This window comes from Pyrus communis, chromosome 16, assembly GCF_041283825.1.
Source record: "Pyrus communis isolate YQ-2024b chromosome 16, ASM4128382v1, whole genome shotgun sequence".
In the NCBI taxonomy this organism is placed as follows: Eukaryota; Viridiplantae; Streptophyta; class Magnoliopsida; order Rosales; family Rosaceae; genus Pyrus; species Pyrus communis.
Window position 1 is genome coordinate 17,552,928 of NC_142580.1, and position 12,944 is coordinate 17,565,871.

The 12,944-nt window shown below is 35.0% G+C and overlaps 1 protein-coding gene across 1 annotated transcript; it reads right to left on the reverse strand.

Moving 5' to 3' along the window:
- Window positions 1–7,332: 7,332 nt before the first annotated feature.
- Window positions 7,333–12,694, reverse strand: HKT1 (high-affinity K+ transporter 1). The gene is made up of 3 exons (XM_068472070.2): window positions 11,481–12,694; window positions 8,563–8,796; window positions 7,333–7,696 (listed from the first exon to the last, which is right to left on the reverse strand). Exons 1-3 carry the CDS (start codon window positions 12,659–12,661, stop codon window positions 7,498–7,500), a joined length of 1,614 nt encoding a protein of 537 aa, XP_068328171.2. The 5' UTR covers window positions 12,662–12,694; the 3' UTR covers window positions 7,333–7,497.
- Between the last annotated feature and the right edge of the window lie 250 nt (window positions 12,695–12,944).

Here is a 12,944-nt window from a genome sequence, read left to right on the forward strand (position 1 = left end):
AAAACCTTCCATATGAAAGATTTGGGAGATGAATCTTATGTATTAGGGATAAAGCTTTATCGTGATAGATCCAGAAAATTAATTGGATTATCCCAGTCTATGTACACAGATAAGGTGCTTAGTAGGTTTCAAATGGAACAATCTGAGAAAGGACTTCTTCCTGTGAGACATGGAATTCACCTTTCTAAGTCCATGGGACCAAAAACTCCTAAAGAGATACAGCGGATAAGTAGGACTCCTTATGCTTTTGCAATAGGAAATCTCATGTATGCTATGATATGCAAAAGGCCAGATATCGCATATGCAGTGAGCATTACTAGTCGATATCACTCGAAACCAGGATCAGAACACTGGGTAGCTGTCAAGACGGTTCTTAAATACTTAAAAAGAACTAAAGACATGTTCCTCGTTTAAGAAGAAGAGACAGAGTTATAAGTGGAAGCCTATATAGACGCAGATTTCCAATCTGACGTCGATGATAGAAGTTCCAACTCTGGATATGTGTTCACTCTGAATGGTGGGGCTATCATCTAGAAAAGCAAGAAATAAGATATAATTACTGATCCCAGGATGGAGGCAAAATATGTCGCTACACCTGAAACCGGCAAATAAGCGTTTTGGATGAAGAAGTTCATTACTAAACTTGGAATGGTTCCAATCATTACATCACTAGTAACTTTGTACTGTGATAATAGTGGGGTGCTCAAGCCAAGGAACCTAGGGCTCATCAAAAGAACAAGCATTTTGATAGACATTTTAACATCATAAGAAGATATGCTGCCGAGGGGAAAGTCAACATCCTCAAAGTGCCTCAGCTAATAACATAGCAGATCCATTGACGAAGCCAATGTCTCAAATCCAACCTCACCGCCATATGGAAAAGATGGGTATTAGATACATGGGAAGGTGGCTTTAAGTGCAAGTGGGAGATTGTTGGAAGTATGCCCACAAAGCCACTCATTTGATGTAATAGCTTTTGGAATACTTATTATGTTAAACTATTGTATGTTTAATGAAGGGCAAAGCTTATTGTTAATCACTATTTATTTCATTATGTGTTTAAGAAATAAGGGAATCCAAGGAATGTATTTAATCTAAGAGAAAAGTATCTAAGTAAGTTAGATTAACTAGACCTTTTTCTTATGTTCATTTCTAAAACATTCCTAGCCATAGGATTGCCAATTGGGCATTAACAATCCGCTAAGGTTAGTATGTGTTATGTTAACTCAAGCATGAGTATGACTAGTCTCAAGTCATTTAGTGTTGGACACTAAGACAAACACATAGCTACTCGAAGGATAATCGAATACACTGAACAACGATCAAAATAGAGTTCGAACATACATGTCATGTAAGAACTCATATTGCAATATGCAAAGTAGTCCTTCGACCTAAGGCATCATAGATGTGTAATGGTTAGGTCCTTGATCTTTGATCAGGTCAAAAGCATTCCAACGAGAGTGTCCACAACATTATTGGGGTTAAACTATCTAGTCATGTAGGCATATGAATGCACAACAAGGGATCTCTAACCATCCATGGTGGAGGGAAAATACTCTGAGATATGATTCGGGAGTCTTTGGCCAAAGCACATGAATATGACTTGGGAAGTTTGTTCTAAATCATATTCAATTGAATCATATAGAGAAGTATCACATTGGATAGTAGACATGAAACAAACTATCACTCAAACAATGTGATTAAGAGTATTGTGTTAGAGAATGACCATATTGCATTGTAATTTCAAAGGGAGAATTGAAATGTAGTTTCAATTCAGAATCGATCATTAAGAGTAACAATCACCCACTGCCTCGCTAATTGGAACCTAATGGATCGTACACCGAGTGAGGATGAAAGTGAAGAAATATAAATAAGATGGATAAACAATTAGATGGTTTAATTGAGAATAGTCAAGATTAGTTAATTAGTTAATTAATTATACGAAAGGTTCGTATTAGGCTTTCAAGTTAGTTTCAAGTCTCGGGGCCCAAAAAAGGTTTTGGTCTACAAGGCCCAATGAGTTTAAGTTGTGTGACAACTAAAACTAAATAGAATTTAACGCAAATACAAAGTCAAAACTGGCCATAGGGCGAGTGGTAGCAAACTTGGGTTAATTGCAAGTTTGCCACTCACATGTGAGGTGGTATAAAGGCATCTTTTTAACCATTCTCTCACTAGGGTTTTCTTGAGGCAAAGAAGAGAAACTTTTTCTCCTTTTTCTCTATAGAGGTTGGCCTTCCTAACAGAGTTCAGTAACATCTAACTTCCTCTAGGTAATCCATTTCATCTTCACACCATCATCCTTGGTGTGGAGACTTAGATGTACTATACCTTTGGTACTTTTGGAGTTCCGTTCCTCAGATCCTCAAGGATCAAAGGAGCATCAAAAGGGAAGAAAATCATAATGAAGATCTAAGTAGCTAGGAGGTGACTTGAAGGCCCTCCACTTGGGTGAATCCCTTGAGTAAACAAGGATGAGCTTCAAGGGTAATGAATCTTAAAATCCTTTGTTCTCTTTAATGTTGTTAAAGAGTCTTGTGTTTCAACATTCACTTGGCTTTCAAAGTCATGGGATTTAAAATTGTTTTTCAATCCATGCCTACTTTAAAGTGATATTAGTCTGCATATGTGTTCAAATGTTCTCACATGTTCTTAGCTAGGACAAATTTTTTTCCTTCAGCTTGGCATTAACTTCTTAAAGGTATCATGGTATGATCTAGTTGATACATGCAGCGCTATCTTCATGGATCATTGTTGGGACTTAATGTGGATGAAAATCACAGATACTTCGAATTCAACAGGAGCTCTGATGCAGGGCACAATAGATAGAAACGAAATAAAATGAAAAATAGGATTGATAGGTAGGGTCCACTATCTCCTAGTGTGTGGATAAGCTTGAAAACCTTATACACTTTAGTTCTAGTACCAGCCTACAATGTAGACACTAGAAAGAACAAAGATGCAGACTCTTAAACTAGAGAAAGACACATAAAAAATGAGTTTACAGCTCGAATATCAATATGATAATTCAAACAACTTCTCCCATTCTTCTTGACAAATCAAGTATTTATAGGCTTACAACTTAAAGTGAAAAATACGAAAAGACATAAAAAATAAAGGCTTGTAGTATAACTCCGAAAAAACTAAAGGATTTCGTAAAATTTCATTAACCTAGGAATTCCATTAGCCCCAAATTTAAAGCTAGATGCATGCATTACAACTCTAAAAATGCATGTATTATATTATAAAACTTAAACCCCAACTGCCAGTAATTTTATGTAATAACGCCTTTAGTCCTTGGCTTGCATCATTCTCGTGGGGTTGGAGAAAATTTGTTTTCGAATTCGAATCATCATCTGATTTGGAGCGATAAAATTGAACTCTACTAGTCCAAACAAATAGATATTTGGAGCATTTAATATTGACTGTTGAAGTGTGAAAAGCACCCTTAATAGCATACCTCGTAACCTTGACGTTCTCTTTCATTTGATTTATAATGTCAACCAAAATCAACCCCAATTAAATCAACATATGCAGAAGTTTCCAATAAACTCATTAAATCATGAAACTCCAACTTCACAAATTCTTCGTAATTAGCATTTTTTATAATTAGACAAGATTCCATATCAACATTTTGTTGAACCACACAAGAACTTTGACAACAAACGTGACAAGTACCATATGGATAATGATCAAACTCGTGAGGAAGATCAAGATTTACGAGACAATCACCTGAATAATTTTCACAACATATTGGACATGAAGTATTCAAGCAACGCTCAAATATTGGAGGAAGGTCCGGATTAAGATCTTCATCTAATGGTATCTGCAACATGCTGAATATAACGTCACCTTTGGATCGAGCTAACGCTCTAATACCAACTGATGCAGGGCGTAGCGAATAGAAACGAAATAAAATGAAAAATAGTATTGATAGGTAGGGTCCAATATCTCCTAGTGCGAGGAGAGGCCTGAAAACAAGAGAAAGGCACATAAAAATCGAGTTTACAACTCAAATATCAATATGATAATTTAAACAATTTCTCCCATTCTTCTTTACAAATGCAAGTATTTATAGGCTTACAACTTAAAGTGAAAAATATGAAAAGACATAAAATAAATAAATAAAATTAAAAAAAAATAAAAAAAAGGCTTACAATATAACTCCTAAAAAACTAAATGATTTCATAAAATGTCATTAACCTAGGAATTCCATAAGCCACAAATTTAAAGCTAGATACATGCATTATAACTCTAAAAAATGCATGTATTATATTATAAAACTGAAATCCTAGTTGCCAGTAGTTTTATGTAATAACGCCTTTAGTCCTTAGCCTGCATCAGGCTCTCAACCATATCACTGACATGTGGCATAGTAAGGCGTGGTGAGTCTTGGAACAGCTCGAGGATTTCGCAACTAAGGTCTATATCTTGGACATCTAAGATAGTGTAGTGTTCCTTAATGGTAAAGACATAATCATTTGGTAACATACCTTGTGCGGGTTAGACAAGTAGTCTGATTTAGGGTATCCCATAAGCTAGGCATCCTTTTGAGAACCAAGGAGGTGTGATTCATCCTAAGATGCATATGATAGAGTAAGCCTAAATACGTAGTCATGGAAAAACGTCTTTAACACTAATTTGGTGGTCGCATGTAGCCGCAGTACCGCTTTATGACAAAAGATTATCAACATAAAAGATGTCTAATCAAGTGCTTTGAGCTAAGTACAATAAATTTCAGCTATACTTAGATATGGAATTATTATCTCCATATCCTCCTCAAAAGTCTCATTTGCATCTAGCGTTTGGACGATTAGGGTTATACTCGGAAGTTGACACCTTCTAGGTGTAGTTTGACTGGCGGACTAGAGCACCATCAGAACTATGCTCAAAACTTCAAGTCGAGGTAGTGTCGAGTTTCCAAAGATCATTCATCTCAAATTCCGACTTCAAGTGCAGGTTAGTTTTTTCAAGCTCTTCTAGAGTCTTAATGAAATTTATGTCATTGACATAAACTGCAACTCTAGTAATTTCAAATTTTGAACACACATGGGCATTATCCCTAACTGATCAAATATTCACTTAGACGAGTATACCAGATTTGTCTGGATTGTTCTGAATCCACAAAGTGAAAGCCTCATCTAAACCGAAAGGGTGTTCTGTGGTTTAAACTATTTGAATCAATACATGTAAGTTCTTTGGAAACTTTCATGTATATTTCGTATCATGATCCCAGAGATACGTTACAACCACGTTTATAATGTTGTAATCAATTACAGGACGTATAAGAAAAGCCTTGCACCATAAGGCGGCGTTATATTGAACTATTTCATTCATCTCATTCGACATGGATTATTTATGTCATATTGACCAATTAGTTCTATTTTTTCATTAATCAACGGAACACGGTTCGATATCATCACTTTTTATTTGTGTCAATAGCTATGATTTAAGTGGAAACATCATCAATGATAATCTTATTCCAATTTCATATCTCATCCAAACTAGTATACTGGACCAAAAACTTCAAGTTTCAAGAGTAATCAGGATTTAATCTCATGGGATGGAAATGATTGAGACAGTGATCGAGGAAGGATTCATTCATGCCTTGCTCTTCCACTTTCGAAGAGATGATCCTTCGAACCAAGTGATCTGTTGAACTTATGGCGGAGCACAAATTGATTAGCTAGCCGCCTATGTACTAGGATCAGCCACTATGTGCAGCCACCTACCTAGCAGCGTCCTATCCCTCTTAGGAGAAAGACATTTGTTAGCCTTGTCCTTCCTTGCAAGCTGTTTGCCCCTGGTATATGCGATCTTGTCACATTTGGTAGATTACAGAAAACGTCTGGTAACAGTATGATGATCGAAAATAGGGATCAAGATGAGACATAGTGGAGAAGTCCACAATAGTTTGCGCCGTTTTTCAGGAACGTTGACGTTCTTATCTCCTCTTAACGGAGGGAAGACTTTCTCATTGAAGTGACAATCTACTAATTAAGCGATAAAGAGATCGCTTCCAAGGGTGTAAGAGAATCATAATCGATATTGATTAACATCTCTTTTGTGAAAACCCATAGTAGTACATTGCAACGGCTCAATTGGCACATAAAGTCTACACCAAAAATGCATAAGTACAAAACTTCAGGTTTGTACCCAGTTATTGTAACACTAAATAGGATTGGGTGGCAATGGGCCTCTGCCAGACCAACATAGTTGCATGCAATATTACATCACCTTACCTAGAAAACCGAAAGCTTGGTGAGCTTACTACAAAGTGTTTGTATGATCATTTAAAGGCATTTGATTATTGCTTTATGTGAGATCGTTTGTGTGTGAACATAGGGAATCAAAATATTCAACTCATGTACCCAAGGGAAATGTAATAATCATCGAATTTATTGATGTAAACGGTCGGGCATTATCTAGTCTTCTGGACTTTATGGATAATGGAGGTGGTGAGCTTGCAACCTAATAATTAGTGTCAAGATTCTAGCAAAGCAGCGGTAGGTGTGGACAAACATGTCATCAATGTGTAGATACGTCAACTAAAACCATAAATTTTTATATGGTCCACATTTTGGTTGGATTAGTCCAAACTTGTTTTCTTGAATCCAATGTAGAAAAGATGGAGGATCCGTAAGTACCGTTAAGGCAAATTGCCTATCAAAATTCAGTAAAGTTTTTTGCCTAGCTAATTGCCTCATATGTTGGGGGATTTTATTTGTGGCAAGAAAAAATGAATTTATCTAGTCAATTGTGCAATCTATTGGTCATGCTTTAATCAATTAGATTTCTCAACTTAATAGTATATTTGAAAACTACGTGAGAATTCTTGAATTTATAATAAAGGACTGGTAATGGTTAAGTATCTAGTTAAATTGTTCCCCATTGATCGAACTATGTGGTTATGCGACCACACACAATATGGACCCCTAGATTGATGTTGGAGGTTGATGCCAAAGGTGGTGCAGATGTAATCAATGGAAATGACATGAACCTGCCATCTTGACGATATTCAAGAATTGTTTTAAGGTTTTGGCTTTTTGAGTGTTTTCGGAAGTAGCGGAGCAGCTGCAATAATGTTGCTCGTGAGATTTCTCCCTAGGCTATGAATACTGAGCGTTTTGTATCGTGGATTGAAGATGAACCTCTTTGACTTAGACCCGTGCTAATGGCAGATACTGTAGACATTGTTTGATGTCGATTTTGGTGGTAACTGAGAGGCGGTCCTCTTCTTTTGGTATCGAAGGTTTTATTACATAGGCCGGAGCTTACCAACCTATTTTTTTCTATTTTCGTTCTTGTATTCAGCCCACCAGGTTCATGCTAGCCTTTAAAGAAGTTCAAAAAGATTGTAATTAACTTGTCTCCACATACTTTATTGTACACAACACCTATATGCAAGACAACATCTATATGCAACATGCAACTAGCTACCTACGTACAAGATTTATGTATGAAATTAAACCTAGATAGAGTCCGATCAGTTAAGAATCATGATAGCTTCCAAGCTTTACCCTGCTTCATACTGAATTTCTTGAGCCTCCCAAATATCATGACAACAATGAGGACGAACTTTCCTTGGGTACTCCATCTTCCGGCAAACCCGTACCAAGCATCTTCGCAAGCACTATCATGTTTCAATAGACGTTTACAACTGTAGCCGGTGGAGAATCCAACATTTCCGTATCCACTACACATAAAACGCAGTTCAGATTAAAGATAATGTTAAGTAGTGCTTGTTTTGTAATCTCATGTTCATTCATTATAAAACATCGTACTAAATCAATGGAATAACTATCTCATTTCAATGTTTAAAAATGCATGAAAATCATATTATAAGTAATAGAGCACTGAAATATACCACATACATGGTTGGTCATGTAAGAATATGAGCAGGTGTATTGAGTATGGAGAATCGGTTATTGGTCTCAAATTTAGATAGAAAGGCTTGATGAGAATGGATTACAAATCCATATTATTCTAGGATTAAAAGAACAAGAAACTGAATTCACTATTATATAAGGAAACGATTTCAGTTTCCCATATAGATTTTAATAGGGAAATCCTTGTTGGTTTTGGCTAGGATTATGTTCTGTATGTAATGGCGTCTGCTCTCACAAATATTACACTCAATATTGAACTAAGTACTACTATTAATTTGAGCCTTTTGTTTTTGGAGAAGAGAAGATTTATTGTTTCTTTGTTACTGGCATTGATCATGGCATCTTTATCAACTGGAGCATCTGCAGGTATGTTCTCCATCTGTTAAGGTTGTGAATTATGGTTTGTGTTTTGATGGTTGTGATTCATATTACACGATCTTGGATTCTATGTTTGTTCTAATAGGTCAAAAATGTTCTCTTTCTAAATAGTATACGCATAAACTTCTAGAATAAAATACAGATGTTATCATACTGTAACGTTGAGCTGTTAATTATTGTTTTGGTTATGAAACCACCTTCTATACTTGTTAAGTGCAGATAACTAAACATAGTTCAACATAAGTATATACCGAAAAGAAAAAAGAAAAAAAAATAGAATTAGGTGTGTGCTTACCTAATTACTTCTATGGTGATGTTGAGCACATTAAAGTTGAGGGGGTCATCCTTCATCTTATCTCTCTCTGTGATACAGACGAGAATAATGAACATTGCTATATAAGACAGTTGTGAGAATATTAGAGAATCCACCAAAGTCTTTATTGGATTTCGAATTCGACTTCCATTTGCTGAAGCAATCTCTTCACAATCGCTAGTTGTTGGAAGAAATGTGGTATATGGTGGGAGATACCTGAATTGTATTAAAAAAGTCGATTAAATTTACAGCCACAATTCATGTATTTGTGTGTGTGTGTGTGTGTGTGTGTGTGTGTGTGTTCACAGAATCACAGCTACAATGCAGTTTGTGTATTACTTTAGAATAAATACTTGAAAGTTGTGTATTACTTTAGAATAAATACTTGAAAGTTGGCTAAAGTGGTCTTGCTTTAGTAGTATAAAATATTAAAAACTTGGTGAGGGTTTTGGGGTTTGAGAATTGATGCGAAAGACCAATGTGAAGTTGTGATTATGTGGTAGAAAGTAAAAGAGGGGCATCAGGATCAGCTCCGCTCCCTATATGTTTGATTGACTTTATTCTTTAATCCTGAGAGAATGAGAAACCGCGACTAACATGAACGCACGTACCAACTAACCAAGGGTGGGGTCAAAGAACAATGGAAATAAAATCTCCCTTTCATTTCATATAGTGATGCTTACTTTGTTTATATTAGCCTTCATGCATGCGCTCACAAACGTGCAAAATGTATTTTTTGATTTATAACGTGCTACACTCGACTTACATATTTTAAATGTATTTATATGCGTGAATTAACAAAAGGAAAGTCAAATATTTGAAGTAAATGAATAATCTTAGATCTTGCTAGAAGAAACCCCTCATAAACCAATTAAAGCAGCTGAATTCGCATAATAAAATTGGTCTATATAGAATTTACATTAAGAATAGAGAAAATAATATTTAATAAACAATTGATTGAATCACATTATCACTAGCCTATTGTGGAGCTAAGCCCACCTCCCTCCTCCTTAGCGTAGATAATAACATTTGTTAAAAAAAAAATATTCATTTGACAACTAATTTAATCACATTATTATGCACGTGCAAAAGACATTTTTTATAGCCGGCATTATACGCCTCTTAAATGTTTTGAACGTGTTTAAAAATAAAGAAAATAACATTTAATAAACAATTGATGGAGTCACATTATTACTAGCTCATGTTTTGAACGTGTTTAAAAATAGAGAAAATAATATTTAATAAATAACTGATTGAGTTACATTATTGATAGTTCACTGTGAAGCTAAGCCCAACCCCTCCCTTTTAATGTAGATAATATCATTCGTTAAAAAAAAAATCATTTGACAACTAATTTAATCACATTATTATCTGCATGCGAAATATCTTTTTTATAACCGGCATTACACACCTCTTAAGATGTTTTGAATGTGTTTAAAAATAGAGAAATTGAATCACATTATTGCTAGCCTATTATGAGGTACTAATTAAAAAAAAAACACAAAACACAAAAAATTAATTATTAAAAAAATACTATTAAAATGACTTTGAAGTTTTTTGTCTTGAGGGCATTTTTATCCAATTATTTTTGTTGAAGCTTGGTGACACCAAAATCACTATTCACTTTTCCATTGGCCTTTGAAGTTTTTTATCTTGAGGGCATTTTTGTTTAATTATTTTTGTTGAAACTTGGTGATTCCAAAATCACTATTCACTTATTCCATTGGCATTATATATATATATATATATATATATATATATATATATATATATATATATAGATAATAGATAATTCTTTATTTACAAGCAGATGATCGAGTAAATTCCAGGATGATGACATCAGATTTGAAAAGAAAAGAAAAAACCCTACAATATTGACTCTGTGCAAGTGGTTTGAAAAAAGAAAAAAATTCGTCAGTACAAAATGCATACACATGTGTGAAGTGTTATAAAATCAACTTTTGTACATATAGATTTTTGAATATTCTTGGAAGATATATGAAGCATAAGAAGGGTATTATGTAGTCATTCAGTATTACAGTCTGGTGGTATTCATTTTCATTTAAAAGTCAGAGGTCTTAGATTCGAATCTCGTGGATGACGAATTCGATACCAAATTAGGTTACACATTGTGTAATTTAGCTGAACTCTTCTTTCCTTTAGTGTAAAAATATCAATGTAGTTGTAATAAAAAAAAAAACAAAAAAGAAGAGTATTATGCATGGGACACGTAATTTCTCGATCTATATCCTCACCCTTATTCATTTTTTAAGTTAATTTCAATCTACAATAAATTAATATCTACTAATTCAGGGACTAGTAAAGGAAAACAACAAACCTATAACTAGCATGCTGTAATAACCGTCTAAATCATGACATTCATTGATCTAGGTGAAACATTAATGTAAATCACGAACACTATGGTATCTATTTTGGTTGAAGTTTTGAGATACAAATTTTGCATGCGACTCTCGAGGCCTTGTGAGAAAATGGAGAAATTAATGAGAGAAAACAGTGACGAAGAAAGGAAAAAGAGGGGAATTGATAGATGAGGGTCGAAACATGTATGGAATGTTACGTAAAATGAAAACCTAAATGTAAACTAATCTGTCTCCCTTTATACTTCTTCCCTTACATTTAACAAAAACGAACACTAAAAACTAAAAGGGAAGGTGTTGCCCAACGAGGGAAATGACATGTATTTAAAAATAAATTTTTTATAAATAATATTAGAAAAATCATATTTATATCAGAGTGTTCCAAGAACTCACATAATTATTGCAAGAATAAATAACAGTATCCCAGTTAGTTAAAAGTGAATAGATAAAGAGAAAAGTAAGAATCCTGATTCAAACAATAAAAAATGGCCAAATATTTTTGGGACAGAAAGAGAGACTCACATCATCACCACAAAGAGCACTAAGATTGCAGGAGAGAGAACAGAGAGATCAACAACGGATTCACCGGTATGCCTTGAATTCGTCACTTGAAAGATTGAGGCCACAAATTTCTCATACGCACTTAGACCATCCATGGCTTCTGATTTCCATTCCATGACACAAAATAGTATAAACTGAGCTACTATGAATCCCAAGACAGTAAGGGCCAGAAGAAAAGAGTGAAGACTAGACAGCAAATGACAGTAGCCCAATTCTTTATAATTCTTCAGTATGTAACTGAATTCTGCTCTCTTCGTGATTTTCTGCAAAAGCCAGATCAGAAACCGAAGGCACGACGGATACAATGTGTTCCCTATAAGGAGTTGAGGGAGAAGAAGCAGTAAAAGACCTGAGTTTTTCTTGAAAACGATCATGTTTTCATTTGTGGGAACATAACCACAATTTGCAAAGGTAGAAACAGTGGTGAAAATAGAAAATGTTTGGATTTCGATGCCTTTGCTTTGAAGTATTTGTCTTGCACTTGGTACAAGGGCTATGTACATGGAAACTAAAGTAGAACCACCTATATGAACCACTAAAAGATATCCCAAAACTACATAACCCAAAATCCTAATGGACTTGTAGATATTATTTTTCTCATCATTTTCTGAATGTGAACGATCATTGACAAACCTCAACTCAAATTGCTCAAAAGACGCATTGTTATTAGAGTCTGGGGGATGGTGTCTGCTATTATCAACAACAACAACAACTCTGTTGTCGTCTTTGTGATTAAGAGATTTGGGAAAATTTTTGCACTTTGCGATTTGAAGTCCAAGCATGGAAATGAAAACCTCCCCACCCAATAACATCAAAATGGTCAAAATAATTAGTTGGGTATTTGAAAAGACCTCCATTTCAACTGTTGACATGCTTGAGACTGTTGTGGCAGACACAGATGTGAAGAAGATATCATAATCTTTGGGCCTGAAAGAAGTGTTGGTGCTTGTTCTTGGCTTTGTGACCCTCAAAGCCAAATAACCAAAAAGAGAGACCGTTAGGAAATAAAAAAGCTGGAAACAGAAAGGGTTTGAATGAAAGAGCAGGACACGAAATAGTGAACGACTTAAAGGTATGCATGAATTGCTATAAAAGCTCTGTAGCTTTTTACCAAAAGCTGCAAAGTTGTTCATCTCTTTCATTTCACTTGAGAGAAAATGGCATGTCGATATTCCGGGTAGGATGGGGTTTATATAGTGGCGCACCAGGTCCCGTTCCGGTGCTGATAGTGGGGTTTCCACCTGTGCATGATCAGTCCAACCTATCAAAGGCAAATAATTAGGTAGAGTGAAATGTGCTAATTGATCATTTCACAAAATTTCACTTTATTTTCTATACTCTGATTTATCTCACTTTACCCCTTCCATTCTTTGTCTCTCTCATTATTATTCCACTAAACTCCATCACATCAACCATTTGCTTGTT

Bases quoted from the DNA above. Each gene is read 5' to 3' on its own strand.
- HKT1 (XM_068472070.2), bottom strand. From the start codon at position 12,661: ATGAAAGAGATGAACAACTTTGCAGCTTTTGGTAAAAAGCTACAGAGC. The intron at 8,797-11,480 runs GTGAGTCTCTCT...AATACAATTCAG, and splicing joins GTGCTCTTTGTGGTGATGAT to GTATCTCCCACCATATACCA. The intron at 7,697-8,562 runs GTAAGCACACAC...TTTTATGTGTAG, and splicing joins ATCACCATAGAAGTAATTAG to TGGATACGGAAATGTTGGAT.